The sequence below is a fragment of the Rhinolophus sinicus genome, chromosome 2 (genome assembly GCF_057876585.1).
Source record: "Rhinolophus sinicus isolate RSI-liver-muscle chromosome 2, RSI-T2T, whole genome shotgun sequence".
NCBI classification, from domain to species: Eukaryota; Metazoa; Chordata; class Mammalia; order Chiroptera; family Rhinolophidae; genus Rhinolophus; species Rhinolophus sinicus.
This window is the reverse complement of record NC_142502.1, coordinates 104197346-104221846: the sequence shown is the minus strand read 5'-3', so window position 1 is coordinate 104221846 and position 24501 is coordinate 104197346. Positions and strand designations below refer to the sequence as shown.

General features: G+C 54.1%; 1 protein-coding gene across 11 annotated transcripts in view; it reads left to right on the top strand.

Annotated features, from left to right (window-relative positions):
• Positions 1-16721, top strand: part of ANKS1A (ankyrin repeat and sterile alpha motif domain containing 1A) — a 172741-nt gene extending 156020 nt beyond the window's left edge. For 3 of the 11 annotated variants that reach the window (XM_074332831.2, XM_074332833.2, XM_074332835.2), the window contains 12 exons: positions 3322-3420; positions 4217-4369; positions 4469-4576; positions 5853-6017; positions 7304-7429; positions 7634-7705; positions 7895-7981; positions 8555-8692; positions 11417-11587; positions 11890-11988; positions 12474-12571; positions 12663-16721. In XM_074332831.2, the coding sequence (XP_074188932.2) occupies positions 3322-3420; positions 4217-4369; positions 4469-4576; positions 5853-6017; positions 7304-7429; positions 7634-7705; positions 7895-7981; positions 8555-8692; positions 11417-11587; positions 11890-11988; positions 12474-12571; positions 12663-12816 (1470 nt within the window). In that variant the 3' untranslated portion in view covers positions 12817-16721. Of the gene's footprint in view, positions 1-3321; positions 3421-4216; positions 4370-4468; positions 4577-5852; positions 6018-7303; positions 7430-7633; positions 7706-7894; positions 7982-8554; positions 8693-11416; positions 11588-11889; positions 11989-12473; positions 12609-12662 lie in introns of those variants that run through there. The other 8 variants (XM_074332834.2, XM_074332836.2, XM_074332838.2 and 5 more) reach the window with 5 other exon arrangements.
• The last annotated feature ends 7780 nt before the right edge of the window (positions 16722-24501 follow it).

The window sequence follows — 24501 nt, the reverse complement described above, 5'->3', positions numbered from 1 at the left end:
GGATCTGGTTTTCCTGGCCGGCAGTCTTCGGTTCAGCATCATTGTGGCCCTCGAAACTTGTGAATGCTTGCGACCACATGTGGGGGTTACAGTGGGAGTTGGGGAGCACATGGTCCCGCCCTCCTTGAGGTTCACTGTTTGGTTCAGTTCAGCTCCTTGCTTAGGTGTCCTCGGCATCAGGTAGGAAGTCTGGGCAGGGGCTGCCTCTCTGCCTTCCCCAGTCAGCACACCCGAGATCTGGGCCCAGAGTGATTGCAAGGACTCAGTGGGGTGACTCCTGGATTGAGGGGTGACCTAGGAGCTGGCCACAGACCTGGGCAGTACCAGGGCCCACAGCACCTCAGGCCCAGCAAGGGCGTATGTTCTGCCTCGCGGCGTCAGAGCGCTCTCTTCACTGGGATGCTCTTGAGCTTAAGGCTTGGAAAGTGTCCTCTGCGGGGCATAGTTTTCATCACCGCGCAGCCTCTGGGGAGGCTCCCGTGCAGTTGCTACAGCTCAGGTACCGAGGTGGGGCCACCACGTAATGGTCTACATGAACTCGCCCCAGTTACTTAACTTTTTCATCTGTAAAGTAGGTGTAAGTAACACCTCCCGCAACAGAATATATAGTCCAGAAAGAGTCCCGGGAACACAGGAACTTGGGACACATCAGAGGTCATTTCAGGTTGGCGGGGGAAAGATTGTTGACTGAAGGAACAGACAATTTGCTGCCTGGGAAAAAAAAGAAAATGGAACTTGACCCTTAAACTTTACATCAAAATAAGTTCCAGATAGGTTAAAGATTTACTCGTGAAAAATAAAACTGTAAAATTACAGGAAGAAAATGTTAAAGAATTGTTTTGAAATTCTTGGAGAGGGGAGGTCTTTCTAAGTCTGACAAAACCGAGAGGAACTCTGCAGGAATAGTCGGGTACATTTAGGTCCATACAAATACATTTCCCATGAACAAAGCCGACAAAAGGCAAAAGAGAAATGACAAATTGGAAAAACAATTATCTTTTTTCACAGATACTGGTTAATTTCCTTATATAAATTCTTATATAAAGAATTCGTACAAATCAAATGCAGAAAAGACCAAAACTCCATAGGGAATCACGCAAAGGACAGACACGGGTGATTCCTGGAAACAGAGCTGCACCACTCCCCACGCGTGCGGCTCCCCGGTTACGGCCTTATGGGCCGTGCGGCCCACGGATTGTTGGCACTCTCGGTGCCTCCACTTCCTGAGCTGTAAAATGGGGGTAACGACATCCCTATTAAATGTGTTGCGGGTGTTGTTACCGGGAATGACATTGTACCTCAGCTCTTTGCCTTTTTGAAGGAACGAATTTAGTCAGGAGGCAGAGTTTGTGCAGCATAGGACAGCAAGGAGTTTGCTAGTGAAACCGAGTGCACTCCGGACATGGAGCAGGCAGATCCAAGAGGGGGAAGCAGCCTCCTTACAACATGTGAGGGGTTTTCTTTCTGTGGGTAGAACTGTCTCCCCCTCTCCCTCTCCAGTACGTCTCATTCTCCAGCTTGCACGCCCCGTTCTCCCAAGGTTGTCGGAGCTCATTACAATACCCTAGAAGCAGGGTGCACATTCTTATAAGCAGGATGCTGTCTCTCTCTAGCTTCTAACAACACACCCCTTTGATTCAGGGGCGTGTGTGAGCCTGGAGTCCGGCTGGGCTAGTGAGGCATCGGTGCCCCAAGTGACGGCTGCTGCCAGGGGTCTTGACCCAAGCAGGAGCTGCAGTAACGGGCTTTCTGACGGGCGGGGCTTCTCCTGCTCCTTGCTGTCCGTCTGCCTGCTCTTCTGTGAGCCTAGAGGAGATGGAGAGGGAACTGGGTGCTGTGTGAACGCTTCATAGACAGCACGTGAAGAGAAGCTCGAGCTCACCTGCGGGGGGATTGTTTTAGGGTGAGAAATGTGCTGTGATGAGCCGCCTCTCCCCTGTGTTGCTGACTTGGCGGGGGACAGGATGGGGCACCCACACCACTGATGGGAGGGTGCGCTCTGCCGGCATCTGAACGCACAGACTCTCTGACCAAGCAGTCTCTTCTTGAAATGACACACATACGGGGTCTTCGCGTAGCCCTGTGTGAAAAGCAGAAATCGGAAACAAACGTCCTTCAGCAGGTTAAATAATTTATAATATGTCCATGGCCTGGATGATTCTACAGCTCTAAAAATAGACGCAGGTCTACATATACTGATGTGGAACAGTGTCCTGTGGATATTAAGTAGTAAGAAGACAGTGTCGAGCGGCGTGTAAAAGAATTACATTTGTGCGAAAATGAAGCGTGCACGTGTGTGTGGGCCCACATCCTGGGAAGTGGTTAACAGTTGCCTTGGGAGTGGGGAGTGCTATGGCTGAGGGACGGCAGAACTGGTGAATTTTCATGTTTCATAATCTGAAAAAAAGCCTACCTTGGGACGGACGCTATTGTGAGTAATAAGACATCAGCATGGGGGCTCGGAGCGGACAGTGGCATCAGCTGCCTCAGATCTTAGCTCCACACCCTGTGACCTTGGGCAACTTTCTGACCTCTGTGCCTCAGTGTCCTCGTCTGTAAAACGAGCATGAAAACAACCTAATGAACAGGGTTGTGAGCATGAGCTGGGCCGGTCCCTGTGAAAACTCTTGGCCCTGCCACGCAGCAGGGAAACTCTTGGCCCTGCCGTGCTCAGCTGCCCTGTCAGGTTCTCAGGCGGTTGGGGAGAACCGTCCCACCGAGGCTCAGCTCTGAGCCTTCTTCCTCTGCTGAGCAGGAAAGCCTTTTTCTGACCGTCCCCCCTTGAGGTTCCTTCCTCCTTAGGGAGAGGCTGTCCCTTGAGTCCCTGCCCATGCCGCCAGCTGCCTGGCTGTGATGGCTGTCAGAGCTGTAAGTTACAAAATCATGTGTAAGGAGCCTGGGGATTTGTCCACCTGTCCTTCACCTTGGGTGGTCATGGAACCTGCTCCCCAGGAAAATGCACCTTCATTCAGGGGTGGGTTCGGGCCTGTGGCCGTGCACAGCTGTGCGTGTAGTGCCCTCCGGCCCGGCTCTGCACCCACGCATCCGGAGCCCCAGCGCTGCCCAGCTCGCTCAGATGCTGCTAGGTGATAGTGGGCAACCCGGGCAGATTTGTCTGCCGCGCAGTTCGGCCTCCTGCGTGCACAAAGCCTCTTGCTGCCTGGCCTGGCCTCCTCGGGGAGCCCCAGGACTCCACTTCCTCTTGGTGCCTGTGGCAAAAGAGAAGACTTTGGAGGAGCAGTGAAAGGCTGACCTGACACCCACAGGTGGCCACCAGCTAGCCGTTCAGGAGGGCCCTCATGTTCTCCTTTCTGCTCTTAGGGGTCTAATGTGATGGAAGAGCAGGACCTGCGGGAAATCGGCATCAGTGACCCACAGCACCGGCGGAAACTGCTCCAGGCCGCACGGTCCCTGCCCAAGGTGACTGCCCACAGCCCTGCGGCCAGAGCCAGGGCCAGCTACCTAACGCCACCTGGGCCCAGACAGGGGGTGTGCGCCCCCCATCCTGGGAGCCCCAGAGGGCAGCACAGAGTCCTGTTCACTTCTTCCCCAAACCCTGAGGCCCCAGACCGTCAGCCAAGCACTGGGGACAGTGAAGACCTGGCCCAGCCTCAGGAGGGGGCCGCAGGCATCCCATGGGTTTGGCCTGTCGCCTAGAGCCCCTTTGGGGTCTCTTCTGAATCACTTGAGACTGGGCCAGCCTGTGCTGACCTCTGGCGTCTTTCCCTGGGCAGCCAGGGGCTGGTAGGGCCGAGCTTCTCTTCAACTATGCTGGCACGGAGTCCAGTGTCCCTTTGTTACTTCCACTTGGGCAGAAATCAGGAAGCACAAACAAGCCCCAATAGTGAGGCAGCGCCTGCTTCACAGACACACACGTTTCCTGGTCCCACGAGGTCATCAGAACACAAGCAGGGCCTTCTGCGAACCCTCCTCCCCATCTCGTCTCGTCTTATTATGCCATCTTCCTCAGACCTGGGATACTTTGGTGGTCTCCAGATGGGGTTCCCACATGGGAACCTGAAACCGGAGCCGTGTGAAGGCAGGGATCGGGGTGCCAAGGACCCAGGCCCACAGTCCTGCCTTGGCCCAGGAGCTGTCCCCCCTCTGCCCCAGCGCGGTCTCTGGTGTGGTCTGTGACGGCTGGGTCTCCATGTCCCCGGGCTCCTTGTCCTGCGAGTACTGAGATAGCAGCCCACACCCCTTCCTGGCCCTGCAGGTGAAGGCTCTGGGCTATGATGGGAACAGCCCCCCTTCGGTGCCCTCCTGGCTGGACTCCCTGGGGCTGCAGGACTACGTCCATTCCTTCCTGTCGAGTGGCTACAGCTCCATCGACACTGTGAAGAACCTCTGGGAACTGGAGCTGGTCAATGTGAGTGCAGCCTCCACTCAGGCCCGTGACGGGGAGCTCGGGCTGGAGGGGAGCCGTGGGCACAGCCTCCCCTGACCACCCTCTCCCCACCCGGCCCAGGTCCTGAAGGTTCACCTGCTCGGCCATCGCAAGCGCATCATCGCCTCACTGGCTGACAGGCCCTACGAGGAGCCGCCCCAGAAGCCCCCAAGGTTTTCCCAGCTGAGGGTGAGTTGGGGGCTGGAAAGGAATATGTGTGTGCTCTTTGTGTTGCTAGGAATTAAAGAGAATTCTTCAGGAATTCTCCATGGTGTGATCTCTGTAGTAGAGGAACACACGATCCCTCCTCCCCCGTCATCGGGGCCACGTGTGCCCCTCAGCCCAGGTCAAGGGGTGGGGGCGGTTTGGGCTGCGTATTTCTCGATTACATGCCGCCCATCCACGTCAGACAGGCTTGAGATGGAATATAATAAAGGGTCCGGTTTAAGTATGAATAGGAAATAAATGTTGGGAAAAGCAGGAAAACAAATACCCAAATCCCAAAGGACTAGACACTGTTCCTGAGTAGGAATGTCAGCTGCGCTCGGCGGGGGGGTGCCCGGGGTTGTCTGGCCTGAGGCTGACACAGAGCTTGAATACACAGCAGGATCTGGGTCCCCCCAACCCCACCAAGTCTTCTGAAGGAAAATTCCTGTGGCAGGGTGGGTAAGAGAACCTGAGATTTTTAAAAACCTCACAGATACGTTGTTGCTCAAGCCAGGTAGTCCCTGACTGAGCGTGGGTTAGACCCTGCAAGCCCACGGTCCAGGATGAGTGTCCCCCAAACCTTCAAGGCTCAGCTGCCGATGGGCAGGGATGAATGAGCCCACGACCAGCGCTGGGCTCCGAGCGCCTCAGCCCACGTGTGGCAGCCTCAGAAAGTGGGTGCTGTTTTCTCCTCCTACACGAGAAAGGGAGGCAGAGGGGCTCTGAGAGCCAGACACACAGCTGACATTCAGCTGTGAGCAGGAGCAGACTGATACCTGTTCTCCATGAGGGAGGGCCTCGGTGCTACCGGGCACTGCTGTGTGTTTTCTCAAGAGCTTTGGATTTGGTCCTGTACCCGAGATCCACGATGGACTGTGACAGATAATTTGACCTTCCACAAATTGGAAAGCACTCCCCAGCCCTCTAACCACCCCTTTTCCTATGTGGCTCCGGGCCTCGGGGTGCTCGTGGTGGCTGCTGGCCCACAGGACTGGGTGGTCAGTGCTTCTTGGCTCCAGGAAGAATCTGGTCCCTTTGAATGGCCCGGCTGGACCCAGCGGCCCGTCTCCCCACAGGCTCTGGCCAGCGAGCCGTTCACCTGGCGCCACCTTGGTGCTGGGCCCCCCTCCGCGCCTATTGTGTCTCACAGGCTGTGCTGCCTGTGCCGAGCCCTCAGCAACCTTAGGGCTGCTCACAGCCATAGCTGGGGGCTGGCCTGATGGGCTCCCAGTTTCACCTGGCTGTCTCCCCACTTCAGTGCCAAGACTTGCTCTCCCAGACGTCGTCCCCTCTGAGCCAGAACGACTCCTGCACCGCACGGTCCGCTGACCTGCTGCTGCCTCCTGGGGACACAGGCAGAAGGCGGCATGACAGCCTTCATGACCCTGCAGCACCCTCTCGAGTGGAACGCTTCAGAATCCAGGTGGGGCAGGAGGGGGTGCTGCTGACAGGGGTCCCCTCATTCCTCTGGGTAAGACAAGGCCTCCTAGCCCCAGCCCCCGTGCCTAAGCCCGTTGGGCTGGCATTGGGAACAGGAAAAAGACACCAGCCTCCTCCGGCATTCCCCACCCTGCTGCCTGTCAGCCGTCCAGCCCCTCAGCCTCCAGCTGCTATGACTCCATGACTGACTTCAGCTGTCACTGCTAGGGCCTCCCCTGCATCTCATGTGGCCTGGACGGCCTTCCTCAGAAGGCCCCCCAAGCTCCCCCACCGCCTCAGGCCACCACCCTCAACTTCTCCCACTCCTGGCCGCTTTTCTGGCCCTCTTTAGTCGGTACCCTGCCCATTCCCCAGAACTTTCTCTCCCCTTCTCCACTCCACCCGCTGCTCTTCCACCTGCCCAGCTAAACTGCAGCCTGGATCACACTAGGTTCTTCCTGCTGTTTCTGCAGCCCCATTGGGGAGTGACCACCAGCCTCCACTGGGCCCTGGGGCCACCACAGCCCTTGCCATTCTGCAGGACCTGGGCTCAGATTGGCAGTTTCCCACGTCACCCTCAGCCTTAGCCTTCGCTTCAGTCCTTTTCTCTCTGACTCACTTCTCATTTCTGGCCTCGGGGCATTTCCCTACCTTTCTACAACATGGCCATGAATTTTATAAGATTGAAAAAGCATGTTGTCAAGCAGTTCTACGTGGTTGCTCTGCACAGGGCCTTTGCACAATGCTGGGAATGGAAGGCATAAATATTTCCTGAATCTTGTCCCTCCTCCCCTGGTGACCCCATCATCTCACCAGGACTGCCTCCCACCCCACACTCACCCCATCCCAGCTGCTGCCGAGACAATCTGTAAAACACACCCCCGGCCTGGAAACCTCAGTGACCCCCACCCCAGGAGCAGGTCCAGGGGCCTGGACAGGGACATGAGGCATCTAGGGAACTGGCCCCTGCTCCCCGTACAATTGTTTTCCCCTCTCTGGTTTTGCTTATTTCCTTTCTCCGGAAGACTCACCTCAGACACCACAGAGCCTTCCTGACTGAGCCTATTTTCAATGGCTTAGGTCCCTGCTTCTCGGCCTTTTCTCTGGTGTGGATAAGCCTCACCTCTGCTACAGTGCCTTTGAATGGCTTGTCTCCTGCCTGCCATCCCCACCTGGCCCTTGACCTTGAGGTGGCTGGCTTCTTTGCCCTTGGGCATGCTGGAGCCAGGCAGGGAGCCTGTGAGCTCCTCTGGAGCGGGCGAGCAGACCTGTGACCCCGTGTTTCTGCAGGAAGAGCACCGTGAGGCCAGGCTGACCCTCCGGCCGCCCAGCCTTGCTGCCCCCTATGCCCCTGTGCAGAGTTGGCAACACCAGCCAGAGAAACTCATCTTCGAGTCCTGCGGTTATGAGGCCAATGTGAGTTGCCCTGGTCGGCTCGGGCTCCAGTGCTCTTCTCTGCTCCTCAGACCTACGCTCCCAGCACCTGGCGGGGAGGGCGGCTCCCAGCTGGCTTGGGAGAAGGGCATCGGAAGGAAGTCACGTGACTGGTCCCAGATGGGGTGGGTCACCCCTGGCTGATAATGCAGGTCTCCCTAAGCCCGGCCACTGCTCATTCCACAGTATCTGGGCTCCATGCTGATCAAAGATCTTCGAGGGACAGAATCCACACAAGACGCCTGTGCCAAGATGCGGGTGGGTTATGTTTGTGGGGTGAAGCATAGGGCGGGGGCTGGCTAGGATAGGAGGCAGCAAGCAAATGGGGGTGCCAGCTGCAGCCACCTATGTAAGGATGGGGTGGCGGAGGGAGGCTGGGGGCTGTGGGGTCCAGGGGGCTTAGCGCTGAGAAGGGGCGCTCACAGGGCCACCTCTTATTCCCTATAGAAATCCACCGAGCACATGAAGAAGGTCCCTACCATCATCCTGTCCATCACGTACAAAGGTGTCAAGTTCATCGATGCCTCCAACAAGGTGTGCTTCTCACAGGCACTGCTGGCAGGAGGGGCCCTTCTTCCCAGGCCTCGTCCCCCACCAGCTGGGTGTCCTCCCAGGCGTGTCCCAGCCCTTGTCTTCCCTCCATCCCCTCCCTCGCCCAGGAGCTTGTCTCTCACGCACCCACATGGGCTGATCCTGGGCGCGCGCCCTGGTGACCGCCTTCCTCAGCGTGGGCGCCGTCGCCCCACTTACCTGCTCGCAGGCCTTTCATGCTGCAAGGCCCTTACTGAGCAAAGGACGCCCCTGCCCCATGCTTGGCACCCACCGTCCTGATACCCTTCATTCCTCGCCCCCACCCTGGAAGGCAGAAGGGCCTAGAGAGCTGGTGGTTGGGTGGGGGCATTTTACTCCCTCAGTTGCCGTAGTCAAGAATGAACACCCCCAAACCTAAGTCGGGCAAGGTTAGGCACTGCCCCCACCCCCACCAAAACAACAAGAGCAAGTGCTGTTTGGCTAACACCCTGGGCTGGGGGAGAGGTGGCGATGGTCAGAGGGCCGAGGCGTGCCCTCAGGGAGCCCCAGAATTGCAGACCCTGCTTTCCCCGGCAGAACGTCATCGCGGAGCACGAGATCCGGAACATTTCCTGTGCGGCCCAGGACCCAGAGGACCTGTGCACCTTCGCCTACATCACCAAGGACCTGCAGACCAGCCACCACTATTGTCACGTGTTCAGCACGGTGGATGTGGTGGGTAGAGCCCCGCCGCTGGGCACAGCTGGAGAGGGCCTGGGTGGAGATAGCCTCCGGGCAGTGCTGTCCAGGCACCTGGCTGGCACTTACCAAATATTTGGTTCATGAATGAAGCGCCCGCAGCCATCCAGTGTAGCTCCCTTTTTACAGAGCGAGACTGAAGCACAGGAGGACAGGTGGCTTGTCCGGGGTTCTAGTGACAGATTTCGTGCTTCTGGCAAGTGTTAGTCAGTCAGCCATGCCTTGTCTCCCCTAGTCTGTCTGTCAATTCCCCAAGCCTCCATCTGGGAGTCTCCCTGAAATGCCCTCTGCTACCCTCTTGGGGCCATGGTGCCCTCCTTGCATCAGTTTTCTTCCCCCAGATTCCTGCTCAGGCTGGGCCGAGGCGAGCTGCCCACAGGGAATGGACAAGTGAGAGGGCATCCGGTGCAGCAGGGACAGCCTCTCCCTGAGACAAGGCCCCAGGCTGCCTCCTCACCCCCAGATTTTCTCCAGGTCCCCATTGCCCTTGGGGAGAGTAGCTAGTTCCTAAATCTCTGTGGCTCTGGAACACAGACGGCTTGGGCATTCCCAGCCCCAGGACTTCAGGGCTTGCTCTGGGCCCGGCATCTACTGGCTCTGCCACGTGCTAGCTGTGTGAGCTCAGAAACTTCACTTCTCCCCGGCTCCTCATGAGGTTGTAGTATGACCAACGTCCCGGGGCTGTTCTGAAGGTTAAATGAGGTGATCGACCCGCCCTCCTCGCTCCTGGCACTTCCCTGTCGCTCACGGTTCCCAGGCAGTCAGTTGTGTATCACAGTGTGTGTGTGTGTGCTCCTAAGTCACCGTGCTCTGTGACTCACACAGGGAAAACCAGGATTTATGGGGAGATGGGGCCAGGGGCACAACACTCAGAAACTTCATCAGTGATATGTTAAAAAGATATAGGAACTGAATAAAAACCTCAGTGCTAGTTTATTCCTATTAAACAGCTAAGAAGTACTTAAATACTATAATAAACATGGCACTGTTCCCTGAGAAAGACCAAAGGTTGGCTTGTAAAAGTGTGTGCCCGCCAGCTCGCCAGCTGTACTGCACCAAAGAGCTAGAAAAAGAAGCCGAACACAACAGGGAGAGCGGTACAAGCAGTGAGGGGCCGGGAGGGCGGTACAGGGCGGTGAGGGGCAGGGAGGGCGGTACAGGGCAGTGAGGGGCAGGGAGGGCGGTACAGGGCAGTGAGTGGCAGGGAGTGTGGTGCAGGGCAGTGAGGGGCAGGGAGGGCGGTACAGGGCAGTGAGGGGCAGGGAGGGCGGTACAGGGCAGTGAGGGGCCGGGAGGGCGGTACAGGGCGGTGAGGGGCAGGGAGGGCGGTACAGGGCGGTGAGGGGCAGGGAGGGCGGTACAAGCAGTGAGGGGCCGGGAGGGCGGTACAGGGCGGTGAGGGGCAGGGAGGGCGGTACAGGGCGGTGAGGGGCAGGGAGGGCGGTACAAGCAGTGAGGGGCAGGGAGGGCGGTACAGGGCGGTGAGGGGCAGGGAGGGCGGTACAGGGCGGTGAGGGGCCGGGGGAGGGCGGTACAGGGCGGTGAGGGGCAGGGAGGGCGGTGAGGGGCAGGGAGGGCGGTACAGGGCAGTGAGGGGCAGGGAGGGCGGTGAGGGGCAGGGAGGGCGGTACAGGGCAGTGAGTGGACGGGCAGGGGGGTACAGGGCAGTGAGGGGCAGGGAGGGCGGTGAGGGGCAGGGAGGGCGGTACAGGGCAGTGAGGGGCAGGGAGGGCGGTACAGGGCGGTGAGGGGCAGGGAGGGCGGTACAGGGCAGTGAGGGGCAGGGAGGGCGGTACAGGGCAGTGAGGGGCAGGGAGGGCGGTGAGGGGCAGGGAGGGCGGTACAGGGCAGTGAGTGGACGGGCAGGGGGGTACAGGGCAGTGAGGGGCAGGGAGGGCGGTACAGGGCAGTGAGGGGCAGGGGGGTACAGGGCAGTGAGGGGCAGGGAGGGCGGTGAGGGGCAGGGAGGGCGGTACAGGGCAGAGGGGCAGGGAGGGCGGTGAGGGGCAGGGAGGGCGGTACAGGGCAGTGAGTGGACGGGCAGGGGGGTACAGGGCAGTGAGGGGCAGGGAGGGCGGTACAGGGCAGTGAGGGGCAGGGGGGTACAGGGCAGTGAGGGGCAGGGAGGGCGGTGAGGGGCAGGGAGGGCGGTACAGGGCAGTGAGGGGCAGGGAGGGCGGTACAGGGCAGTGAGTGGACGGGCAGGGGGGTACAGGGCAGTGAGGGGCAGGGAGGGCGGTACAGGGCAGTGAGGGGCAGGGGGGTACAGGGCAGTGAGGGATGGGGAGGGTGGCACGCAGCGTGACAGGCGTCCCTGGAGTGCTGCGCCTGTGTCAGTGTGAGGTGTGGGTCCAGGGAAAGTTGAGACGACACATGTACGTGGCAGTGTTCTCTGTTGTCCTGACCTGTGCATGTGTGTGTGCGTGTCAGGCAACCTGGGTGAGCTGGGCGCAGTGTTTGCATTCACCTAGTCTGTCCTGGGAAATCATGTGCGAGTAAACACAATGTGTGTTATGCTCAGGCGTCCCCTAGTAGATCAGTTGTCTTGGGACTGAAATAATTGTAGCAGAGCTGCCTGTCCACTTGTTTCCTGTCCGGTGCCGCCCTCATCTATGCTCGGGCGCAGGTGCTAGAGAAGAGGGAGGAGGACGTCCTCCGGCCGTGTGCTTCCCGCCTCACTTGTGTTCTGTTTCCTCCCAGAATCTGACCTACGAGATCATCCTGACGCTGGGGCAGGCGTTCGAGGTGGCCTATCAGCTGGCCCTCCAGGCCCAGAAGTCCAGGCCCATGGCGGCCTCTGCCGCTGAGATGATCGAAACGAAATCTTCCAAACCTGTGCCTAAGCCTCGTGTTGGCATGAGGAAGTCAGCAGTACGTGGCCCCCGTCGCCAAGACGCCCTGTCCCCAGCCCCCAACCCCACCCTGGGATTTGAGGGCTTGGGGTGGAGCCGGGCTCTGTCTCCTCACACTTCCGACATCTGGCCCCTCAGGAAACAGCCCCGTTCACTGGGCTCCGGCTGCCAGGTGCTCCCCGGGGAGGGCAGCGGCCCAGCCTGGGCGTCCTGCGGCTTCCCTTGCCGGCTCCCCCAGGGCCCGGCCGTGGCGGGGCTGCAGAGCTCAGTTGGCAGGCGAGCCCGTGACGTCCCCCGTGTCTGCTTTGCTTCGCACCCCAGGTGCCGCTGGCCCCTGATACTCGCTGTTGTTACTGTCACACCTGCACCACCCATCGTCCTTCTTACCTCCCGCTGCCGTCTGTCAGTCCTGGAGTCAAGGTCTTTACATCTCCTGCTGTCTGTGTGTCCGTCTTCCCGACGTGAGCCTAGTGGCCTCTCCCTCTGCCTGTGTGGCGCTCTTCTGTCCTGAGCTGCCTCCTGCCATCCCTGTGTGCGCTTTAGCCCTTGTCATCCTCCTGTGTGCTCTCCCCTCTGCAGAGGTGGGCAACCTGCTGTGCTCTTGCCCAGGGTGAGCTCTCTGGCCCTGCCAGAGGGGACCCAACACTGGGAGTTTCCAAACCCCTGTGCCTTCCTCCCACCATAAACAGGTTTGGGGCCTAGAGCACGATGCTCAGGTCTGTCACGGCTCCTCTCACGGAGCAGCTCTGAGAAACCCTTGGGACAAGTTGCCCAGAGGTGGCCCCCACGGAGCTTGTTCTTTGGCTGAGAAGAACAGGGTTCCCCTGCGGGGAGGTGGGAGGACAGCTGGGCCCTGCTGCCCGGGCCCAGGCGCAGCTCCCTGACTGCGCCTTCTTCCTTGGCAGGTGGAGCCGCCCGACACAGACCCAGATGCCCAGTCCCATGCCAGCGTCTCCTGGGTTGTGGACCCCAAACCAGACTCTAAGCGGACCCTCAGCACCAAGTATGAGACCACTATCTTCTAACCACCCACTCCCTGTCTCTCACTGTGCCTTGCCATCCGGTCTTTCTGCTGTTCTCAACTCTCCTTCCAGCTGCGGACGCCAAGGCCCCACCCCCCCGGGACCTGCTCTCCTCCTGGGCAGCAGCTCTAGACGCTGCACTCACAGCTTGTACCTAACACCACCGGACACTGTGAATTACCCCCTTGGGCAAGGACAGCTTGGGGTGGGGGTGAGTTGCCTTTGAGGTGGGCACCAAGAGGGCTAAGGGGCCCTGTGGCGCCCGGATGCCTCGGGGGGCAGCGCTGATTCCTGAGGGATGGGGTCAGTCTTCGAGCAGTCCACACAGCACCAGTGACAGCTCGCGCTGGCCGGGCTGGGCTCCCTGTCGGCTCTCCTCTCCTGCTTTCTATGCTGAGCCACAGCTGGGTGCGCTGCTAAGAGCTAACTGTCGATTTGCACCTTTCTTGACACAACCGACCACTGTGACCACCTGGTGCCAGCATCCCCTCGCACTGTGCTCACAGCCGGCCCGCAGCCCTGCCTCTCTCCTGTGCCGTAGGTGCGGGCCTCCCCCAGGAGACCCTGAGCTCAGCGACGTAGCTGGACCAGGGTCCGTGCCAGGCCCTTGGGCACATGCATGGCTCCAAAGCACGGGGCGCTGCACATGTGAACCCGGCAGGCCGGCGTCACTCAGCAGGGCTCGTGGTCCCGGCGGGTCCAAGGAATGGGATGGCATGTGTGTGGTCGGCCCCTCATGTCTCCAGCAGTGAGTCACAAGGCTGGCTCTGGAGTGTAGCTCTCCGAGGAGGAAGGCCTGCCCGGAGCACCCGGCCGGAGGGAGGCCTGTGCCCTGCACACTCCGTGCGCCTGCTTCCTGCACAGGACGGGCTGCTCCAGGGCAGGGACCTGAACCCAGACACTTGCATTGTCCTCCGGGAGTTTCCTAACCCTGCTCCACAGGGTGGGGACCCAAGATAGTCAGCCATCTCCTGGTCCCTTCCCTGATCACCCGCTCAGCTTCTGACTCTCCTGAGAAACGGAGCTGTGCGGGGTGTCACTTCAAAACAGGCCAGCCGCTGGGATCACGGAGTTGAAGCTTTGAAGAAGCCCCACACTCTCCGCTGTGGGCACATCCGCTTAGATGGCAGGAGACAGGACAGAAACAGTTGCCGTGGGAGCAGTGCAAACAGCATAGTCTAGTATGAAGCCAGGAAGTTACAGCAGTTACTTAGAATTGAAACCCACATTGATAAGCCAGGGCAGGTCCTTCTGCGTCCCTTCCTGTCCTGTGCCTTCCCGAGCAGATGCGCCGAGCCAGAGGTGACAGTGGGCGTGGGCCATGGGCTGGGGGGGGGCCGGGCTGTGAGGGGCCTTCTGTTCTGCTTCTGTGTTTCCTTTCCGTCTCCTTCACCTGTGCAGGCCCCTTCAGTTAACCCTTTCCTCCCCCCGTTGTGTTTGCTTCTGCCAAGCTGAGCCACTGAGGAGCCAACTCTGCTGCGGAAACACAGACGTGGGGGCACAGGCTCCCACCGCCACCACCATCACCTGCAGCTTTGAAGACCCAGGTCCAGCTCTGCCTGTAGGACCTTCTCGGCTGCTCGGCCTGGGCTGCCACCACCAGGCCCTGCAGAGCCAGCCGTGCCCGGCTGCAGAGACGCGCTCCAGGCCTCTGGCAGATGAGACTGGAACTCCAGAGGGTCAAGAAGGGACTTGTCCAGAACACATTTTTTAATAGAAAAATTTTTTATAAAATGAACTTTTAACACTTGGCTCAAACCTCTAGGTTAAACTGCCACCCGTTAGATAAGTGGCTGCAGGGTCAGAGGACAGAGCTGACTGGTATGGTAAGAGGCCAGTCTGTCCAGCCTCTGTCCTCAGGACGGGGTTTGGCGTGGTCCCGTGGGGCTGAGAAGGCAGGCCTGGGGTGGGTGACAGGAGCAGCACGGGCACAGCTGGCGAGGTTGGGTGGAGTCTGCTCTTCAAACCCGTCCACGCTCATTGCCGTTCCTTATGAACCGCGTGACTTCCTGTCCCTGTGAGACCTGGACTCAGCCTCTGCAGTAAGAGCAGCCTTGGGCCCCTGGGAACCACAGAGGCTTCCTGTCCGTGTCTGGGGTACCTGGGGTTCCGCGTGTGCAGGCCCAGAGGCCACGTGGAGATGAGCAAGCAGTTCCTGGCGCTCCGGCCACTCCACGGTCTCTGACCTGCAGGTGGTCGGAGCGCTGTCCTGGGCTGCCGAGCCCACGGGCTCTCTGGGGACCTCAGGCTGCCTGAGTTGGGTCAGAAAGGACAAAAGTAACTTTGGGGCATTAACGGGTAGGTCAGCCAAGATGGCTGCCTGCCGATATGTGACTTGTGTAATCAGGTCTCTGTGATTAGAACTCACTTTTGATTCTCTGAATTATTGGTTTGACTGTTGTGTTTTCAGCTGCTGGGCTCGTCCCTGGCTCCACTGTAGAAGAGGCCACCCAAGGTGACAGTTTGATTCCCCCCGTGTGGCCTCAGGGCAGGCAGGCTGGCACCCTGCTATACCACTGCCACTGCGCCCTCCTGCTGGCTCGCTTTGCTTTCTATCTGTGGTTGTGTCCTCCTTCCAGAGTGTAGTAGCGACAAAGGGACAATTCCTGTGAGGCAGAGGCAGAGGCAGTCAGCTGCTCGTCCAGTACCTTCCAGAGTCGGGAACAGAGAGCCTTTCCGTGGGCGGTCCAGCAGGCCTCCGGCCGCACTGGCACCCTCCGTCCGGCCCAGGGTCGGTCCCCCGGGTTTCCGCAGCACTTCTTTCCCAGCAAGGTTTGGGAATTGTTCTGTGCTGTGCACATGTGTGGGGCGAGTGCCCTTGGGCACACCCACAGCCCCTGTGGCCAGAAATTGAAAGCAGGGCGAGCCTTCCTGCTGTGAGGCTGGGCCCTGTGGGTTCCCCTCTGCTGAGCCATCCTGCACCTTAGCCCTGGGAGTCACCTCCACTCTGGAGCAGAGGCAGGAGCGCCTCCACTTTTCGGTACTAAACAGGAGCGTCGACACCTGGAAGTTTGACTTGACTTCCGGCTTCTTCCCGGGCCTGTGAGGATTCCCATCAGCTCACACTGTGCAGTGACCAGCACCTTCTTTCTTCCAAGAATTGACAAGGCTCCCGAGCCGGTTGGGTACTGCTGCCGGTGCGCTCTGCTCGTGCCCAGGAACGCAGGTCTCTTCCATGCCAGCCTCTCGGTTAGGCGGTAGGCAAGTCCCAAAACAAAACTAGACACTACGATGAGCTCCTCACACCTTTTGTTTTAAAGTCAGATGTAGGTGTTTCTTCCCCTTGAAGCTGCTATATCTTCTTTATTTATTCAGGGTATTTTCATATTGGAAAGCCTTGGCTAGTCTGCTCTGGCTTGCGGTTGTTTTGAGATTGGTGTATTTCTGAATATTCCAGAAAGGAAAGAACTGGATCTTTCTTTTTTACTCTTCTCTGGGGCGGGTACTCTCCCTTCTCTGTAAAGGAATATTATAACTTTAAGGACAGGCTTCAAGTGGAAAAGCCCCTGCTTCTACGTCTCTGAGGGCGGGTCACGTCATGTGACAAACCCCGTCGCTGCGTTTCTGAACTGAGGGAGCCTGTTTAGCTGCGACTTGAAATGGGGCTGTTCCTGTCACTGCCTCGCGTCGGCTTGCCAGCTCTGCTTGTGCCGCGCCCCGCATCCCTCCTGGGCTTCTAAGTGTCACACTCTGGGGAGTCCTTGGGAAGCGTCGGGCTGAGCAGCAGCGGGCACGGTTGCCATCACCCAGAGGTTAGAAAGCTGGTCTGACCTTGATCTGTGTCTGAGATGCCAGACCTGCAGAACGACTGTCACAATAGTATTATTGCTAATGGTGTGGCAATGGGACTGAATTGTAATAAAAATGTTATTTAATCTTGGTCTCTGTATTTTGATACTTGAATGACTTCCCCTTTTATTTTGCTGTACATATCATTGTTAATCTGTCCACTTTTGTCTGAATTACAAACACCTTGTGGTACCAAACGTAACCGATCTGTGCAACAACATAGACTGACCTCACTACACGAGAGTGTAAATATTCCTGGGCTTCCAGCTTTGGTTTTGTTATTTTCATAACTGTACAACTTAGAACAGACCGAATTAATAAATGAGAAGCAACACGAAACCAGCCTTTCGTTTTGGAGTCTTTGACTTGGAATGTTTCTTGCCCATTCCCTGGTGCAGGCACCGCTGGACGCTGGCTTGGGTCGGCCGTGCGGATCCCGCTGCGTGGCCGGGGTGAGTCGGGAGTCCTGCTCGGCTCTGTCCAGCGCCCTTCCCAGAATGGATGGGTGGTTACAGTGAACCCTGGGCAGGTGCCAGGGCGCTGTGGTTCACCTTCCCCTCCTAGGATCAGGTAGTCTGAATACCACACGGGCCACACTGGCTACAGCTACAGCTCTGCGTCCTGGTCTGGACTGGTCGACCCACAGACATTTATGGAGCGTCTGTGTACAGGGCAGCATGGGGAGTCAAGAGCTGGGGAAGGAAAGTCTCCCTTAAGGAACTTGGTTTCATTGTGGAGGTTAGGTTTAAACATACACACCTAGCTGCCGGCCCAGAGCCATGCCGCAGGCCCCAGGAAAGTCCCAGGGCTGCGGGGATTCAGAGGGACCGAGAGGAACCGAGTGCTCCCAGAGCCGGAGGCAGGTAGGAGGGGGTGGTGCCAGAGAGGGTTTGGAAAGGCACAAGTGACACTAAGGACCCCATCCGTCACTGATGGAGCGCTTGTGTTGCCAGCAGCTTTACAGGCAGGCACCCATCTCATCAGCCCTCACACCTCTCTAGGTAAGTGGTAGCTCTTTATAGAGAAGGAAACAGGCTCAGAGGGATTCAAACACCTGCCCAGGGCTAGCGAGAAAGGAGCTCAGAAACCGTGCCGTCTAGTGGCTTCCAGCTCTTCTCAGAGCCCCTGGCCCCGTGGCTGCTTCCACCCGAGCTTCCTGGGACCGAACACTCGGGTCGTGAGTTTCTGTGACACAGGCCATTTGATAAAGGGCTTTGAAAGAGACAACCAGTGATCTAATCCAATACCGAACTGTATTTATGAAGGAAACGAGGCCCAGAGCAGGGAAATGATTTGCTCTTAGCCAGCTAATGGCAGAGAGGACCAAGGTCCAGCTTCTTCCCGTTGGAGCTTCTGAGGTCAAACTGCACTGAAATTGGGGATGTAGCCTGAGGCGAGCGCAGCACCTCACACACCTTTGCTGCCTGGCTTTGCCGTCTCCTAGGCAGAAGACGCAGCCAGAAGGAAAAGGTCTGGTCATAATTAGTGTCACTGTTCTTTTGGAATGGTACCAAGGACACATTGCCACTATCACAATCCCTTTTGGTGCCACTCAGAAGCCTCACGTGTGACACACTGGCCAACCCCGGGCCTGCCGTTCTGAGCTTCAGGCAGCGCTACACCTGGCCAAATGGCAAGTGGAGTTGAACAGACGGAGAGAATGGAAGGACGAGGAGGAGGAAAGGGGTGGGTCGGCCTCAAAGGAGCAAAGCATGGGGTACATGCGAGAAGCCTGCATCAGTCCACCCCACCTCCATCCCTCACCTCAGACTCACTTTAGTCCGTGGTCCACACACTGGTTCCTCAAGGCCGGGAGGCTGTCCGCAGTCAATGGGTATTGATTGCCTCTGGGTTAGAGTGGGGCCCAAGGCGGACTCTCACAGGCTCTACCATGCACTCCTCTCCCCGTCAGGGACCCGTTTCTGTTGCACTCCTTCACGTCCTCACCAGTCCCCCCTCACAGATGTTGTATGGCCCAGGCATCCAGGCAGCTGACACTTACGACTGTAGGCTGAGCTACAGCAGCCTTCAGGGTGGACCAGCCTTCTGAGGAGGCAGAACCCTGCAAACTGGAGCACTTTCCAGGACAACTCACAACACCCTCTGTCAGCTTTGGCCACCTCCGGCTTCCTACCTATACCTGCAGGGTATGAGATCCCACCTGACTCCCAGCAAGCGGACAGGCAGACCTGTCGGTCTGTCATGCAGTTCACACTGGCTCACACAGCACCAGTTGCCATCAATAACACCCAAGAAACTCAGAGGTTTGAACTACCCGTTGCTCAGTGAGGCCTCAATGGCTCTGTGACTGCTGCTTCCAGGACTCAGGTGTTAGCAACACTGTTATAAACAAGCATTTACCAAATTGAAGAATTTCCCTAACACCATAAAATATTTATTATCCAGTAAAGACAGCTGGGAAAACTGAGAAGCCACGGGGTGGTGGGAACAGTGCAGGGAGATTCCTATTCCTACTTACACCAAGAAAAATTCCAGATGGCTCATATATTTAATTGCGAAAGAAAGGAAAGGAAAGGAAGGAAGGAGGGAAGAGAAAGAAAAATGAAACACAAAGCTACAAAAAAAAAAAAAAAAAAGGAGACTTCTTTTTCCATAAACTTGGTATGAAACAGGTCCATCCAAGCATGTTATAAAACTCTGAATCCATTTTTTTAAAGATCAATATATTCAACTATATAACAATCAAACATTTCTGCATAGCAAAATGGACCATCAAAAAACCTGAAAATGTTTGCACCATATGTAACAAAGGACAACTTGACAATAGCTATCAAAAGTAAATGAACTTCTAGTAAGATACTCTTCTCACTAAGTATAATTAACAGCCCTGACAGAAACACCAATGGGCACAAAGCCCAAGGCGCTCTGTAGCCAAAGGACAGAAAAGGAGCAGCCTAGCAAAACAGAAAACTTGAAGACACTAACCACTCTATTCCATCCACACACCACAGACCCTGTGACCCCACCCCTAGGCAGGCCAGCAAAGGCCTAACGGGCAGCCTAGGCTTCCACTCTCACCAGGCTTTAAAGAGGTTCCCCAACACTCTCTTTGGGGTGGTGTCAAGTCTATGGAGAACTCTCACTATTGCTCAGCAATAACGTGGCTACTCCTGAAAAATACAATAACCAAAATTAAAATCTCATTGGATGGGCTCAACAGCAGAATGGACAGGAAAGACAGAATCTACAATCTGGAAGACAGAACAATAGAAATTACCCGATTTCAACAACAGAGAGAGAAAATAGATTGAAAACAAAAATGAAGAGATGCTCAGGGACCTAGAGGTCTATAACAAAATATCAAACATTTTTGTCAGCACAGTCCCAGAAGGAGAGGAGAAAGAGGGTGGGGCTGAAAAACTACCCCAAAAAATAATAGCTAAAGACTTCCCCAAATTCGGCCAGACATAAATCTACAGATTCAAGAAGCTGAGCACACCCTAATCCAGATAAACCAAAAGAAATCCATGCCAAGATACATCATAATTAAATTTCTGAAACCGAAAAACAAAGAAAAATTTCTTGAAAGTAGTGAGAGAAAAATGACACCTTCCCTATAGGGGGAAAAGTAATTTGAATGACTGGATTTGTCAGCAGAACTGTGGAGGCCAGAAGGATGTAGTACAATATTTTTCAGGTGCTGAAAGAACTGTGAACCCAGAATTCTATACCCTGCGAAAATATTCTTTAGAAATGAAGAGGAATCAAGACATTCTCAGATGAAGGAAAACTAAGGGACGTAGTCACCTGCCCTAAAAGAATGGTAGAATAGTTTTCTAAATAGAAAATGCTAAAAGAAGTAACCTTGGACTATCAGGAAAATATGGGTAAGTACTTTCCTTCTCTTGAGTTTTCTAAATTATGTTTGGTGGTTGAAGCAAAAATTATAACAGAATCTAATGTGGTTCTAAATGTATGTAGAGGAAATATTTAAAACAATTGTCTTTTAAATGGGGAAGGTAAAAGGATGTAAAGGGAAGTAAGATTTTTCTATACTTTACTCAAACTGGTAAATGATGATACCAGAAGATTATGGCAAGTTATGTATACACATAACACCTAGGGCAAACACTAAAAAAGTTATGCAAGGAGATAAACTCAAAAACACTACAGATAAATTGAAATGGAATTTTAAACCTTTTTCAAGTAGATCACAGAGAGATAAGAAAAGAATAAAAAAATGAAAAGGGAATAACTACAAAATAAAAATGAAAATGGCAGATTTAAGCCCTAACATATCATAATTACACTAAATTTAAATGCTCTAAAACAACAAATTAGAAAACAGGTTGGCAGAGTAGATTAAAAAACATGAACCAACTATATGCTGTCTACAAGAAAACTTGCCTCAAATAATAACAATATAGGCAGGTTGAGTGTAGAAGGATAGAAAAGATATGTAATACAAACATCAAAGGACAGCATGAGTGGCTATATTAAAATCTCATAAAGTAGGCTTCAGAGCAAAGAAAATTACAAGAGAGAAGGGGTGTTATATAATGATAAGAGTCAATGAACCAAGAAAACATATCAATCCTAACTGTGCATGCACCAAACAACAGAGTTATAAAATATGTGAAGCAAAAATTGACTGAATTGAAAGAAACAGACAAATCCACAAATATTATGGACTGAATTGTGTCCCTGCAAAACTCCTATGTAGAAGCCCCGGCTCCCAATATGACAATTTGGAGATAGGGCTTTTAGGAGGTAATTAAGGTTAAATGAGGTCATAAGGGTCATAATTCAATAGAATTGCTGGTCTTACAAGAAAAGGAATAGAAGTGGAGGGAGGGAGGAAGAAGGGAGGGACAAAAGCAAAGGAGGGAAGGAAGGGGGGGGAGAGAGAGAGAGAGAGAGAGAGAGAGAGAGAGAGAGATATCTCCAGACACAGACATGAAGAAGGCCATGTGAGGACATAGCAAGATGGAACCATCTATAGGCCAGGAAGAGAGTACTCATCAGAAACTGATTTGCCAGACTTTGATCTGGGACTTTCCAGCCTCCAAAACTGTGAGAAATACATTTCTTTTTTTTTCCTTTTCTTTTTCTTTTTTAAAAAATTTTATTGAGGAATATTGGGGAACGGTGTGTCTTTCCAGAACCCATCAGCTCCATGTCAAGTCATTGTTTTCAATCTAGTTGTGGAGGGCGCAGCTCACTGGCCCATGTGGGAATCGAACTGGCGACCTTGGTGTTATGAGCACTGTGCTCTAACCACTGAGCCAACTGGCCATCCTAGAAATACATTTCTATGGTGGATTGTTACGACAGCCTGAGCAGACTAATGTAGTTGGAGACTTGGTCAACAACTGATAGAACAACTACCATTGTTTCCCAAAAAAATAAGACCCAGTCGGACCATCAGCTCTAATGTGTCTTTTGGAGCAAAAATTAATATAAGACCCAGTATTATATTTATATTATATTATATTATATTATATTATATTATATTATATTATATTATATTATATTATATTATATTATATATTATATACGACCCGGTCTTATATTAAAATAAGACTGGGCCTTATATAAATTTTTGCTCCAAAAGATGCATTAGAGCTGATGGTCTGGCTGGGTCTTATTTTTGGGAAAACATGGTAGAGAGAAAATCAGCAAGGATGTAGAACTTACTACCATCAACCAACAGGATCTTACTGGCACTGATAGAACACTCTAGGCAACAACAACAGAATGCACTTTTGTCTTTAAAGTGCCCATTGGAACATATACTGGACCATAAACCAAACCTCAACAAATTTAAAATTACATTTAAGAATTAAAATCATACACAGTGTGTTACTGAACCACAGTAGAATCAAAGTAGAAATCAATAACAGAAAGATAACAGGAAATTCTCCAAACACTTAGAAACAAACAACACACTTTAAAACAATCGATGGGTCAAAAAGAATATCTCAAGGGAAATCAAAATATGCATTAAACTGAATGAAAACAAAAGTACAACATATCAAAATTTGTGTGACAAGGTAAAGCAGTGCTGAGATGGAAATTCATAGTACTAAATGCATTCATTGGAAAAGAGGAAAAATCTTAAATATCTATGCTTCTGCCCTCAAGAACCTCAAAAAAGAAGAGTGAAATAAACCCAAAGCCAAGAGAAGGAAGGAAAGAATAAAGATAAAAGCAGAAATCAGAACATGCTACAACATGATGAAGCTTTAAAACTTACTGAGTGAAAAAAGCCAGTCACAAAAAGACTTTATGTTATTCTGTTTATCTAGAGTCAGAAAATCCATTGAAACAGAAAGCAGCTCAGTGGTCACCAGGGGCTACAGGAAGGGAAGAAAGAGAAGTGACTGCTAAATGAGTCCGGGATTTCCCTTTGTGGTGAGGAAAACGTTCTGGAACTAGATAGTGGGGATAGTTGTACATGCTGTAAATGTACTAATTGTCACTAACGGTACATTTTATGTATATTTTACAATTTGAAATTTATATTCTCAAACCATGTGCAGGATGTTAGGCCATAGTTAGGCCAGGAACAGGAACCTTCTTATCTTAAAAGCCATCTTGTCTGGCTTTGTACCTTGTACCTGCCGGCTTGTGTTTGCCTTAGGCCTGGAGAAGCCGCCTGGAATGTAGAAACCACCTCATCCTGTCTTGCTTTGTACTTTGTTTGTCTCTTAGGGGCCTGTGATCTGCCCGCCTGGGGTGTCCGGATAGAGGCCTGGGGGCCAGGGTGTGGAGCCGGAGGCCTTGGTCAGGCCCCCAAACCCTTGGTTGCTAGAGACAATGCAATGAAACCCCCCTGAAGCACTGAAGGGGGAACAGCCTCGTTTACCCCTCCTAAAAAACTCCACACCCCTCTTTGCTCGGGGAGGCTATGGTCTTTTCCCTCTGCTGCAGCCTGACCTCCCGCAGCTCAAACACGCCAAATAAGTTCTAATAGACAGATCTTGGTCTCCTACGACTCATTCCTCCGGCCGGCCTAACGCAGGATTGAATCGAGCTATCTTTCCTTGTTCAGGTCAGGATCCCTGTCTCCTCCACGTGGAGGCACATGAAAATTAACTCAAAACTTCTAAGAAATCGATCTTTTCATATTTCTATTATGAAGTGCAAAGCAAGGTTCTGTTGTCAGCCTCGTGTCTGCACCCACCGACCAGGTAGCCCTCTTCACAGGAATCCCTTCAGATCACTTCTGCCTCTCAGATAATGAGGCTTCCAAAATGTGGATTTTTTTAAAAATTCTAATTGTTGCAGATAAGAGAATCCATCCAGACAAAGCTCACTGTTTCTTAAACATACTCGTTTTTCTGGGCTTCTCTAGCTACAGGACATCCTCAGAAGGAGGAAGCTCTGAGTGACCCAGGCCCTACGGCTTTTCTGGTCACAGTAGACGTCACACTGCTGACTGGCTGTGCCACCTTGAGCAAGCCTCTGCTCTCCAAACAGGAAGTCATGGAGGAGGAAACCCTGGGCGAACGGAACTCAAGCCCCTCTTCAGTTGTTCTTCCTACATTAAGTGTGTTATCTTCAGCTCCCTCCACGCCTCAGATGGTGAGAACATTGTTTCTCTTCACCCTGCCTGGAGAGTGCATTAGTGTATTTCTGTTTTCTCTTGTGCATTCCATAAAGGGGGGGGGGGGCGAATCTGAATGGAACATTTTCCTCATTTCAGCCATACTAGGTTGGGGCTGCTCTGCTGCCGTCACCCTGAGAATGACGGCTTGGATCTCTACAACCCCAGAAGACAAGCTCAGGTCCTTTCAGAACGTCTCTCATTTGTGGTGCCAAACAGGAGCTCACAACCAAAACTGCCAATTAAAGTCCCAGACTGAAAGTGGGAAGAAGGATGGAAGGTGTTCCACCCCTGAATGCCCACATCCCCTCTGTCTCAGCTTAGAGATGAGACTCACTCGGCTAGAGGACAGGACCAAGGAAAACCCTGATCCAAGTCAGACACTGACCCAACTGTCCAAGCCTGAACTCTGGATACTTGAGTGAGAAATCCCATGAACTCTGAAACCTGTTCTCAACTGCAGGCTCGCAGCCGCCAATATCCCTTTTATACCCAGCCCCGGTTTGCAGTCTGCTTCAGATCCTGCAACAGAAGCGGGAGCGGAAGCTCTTA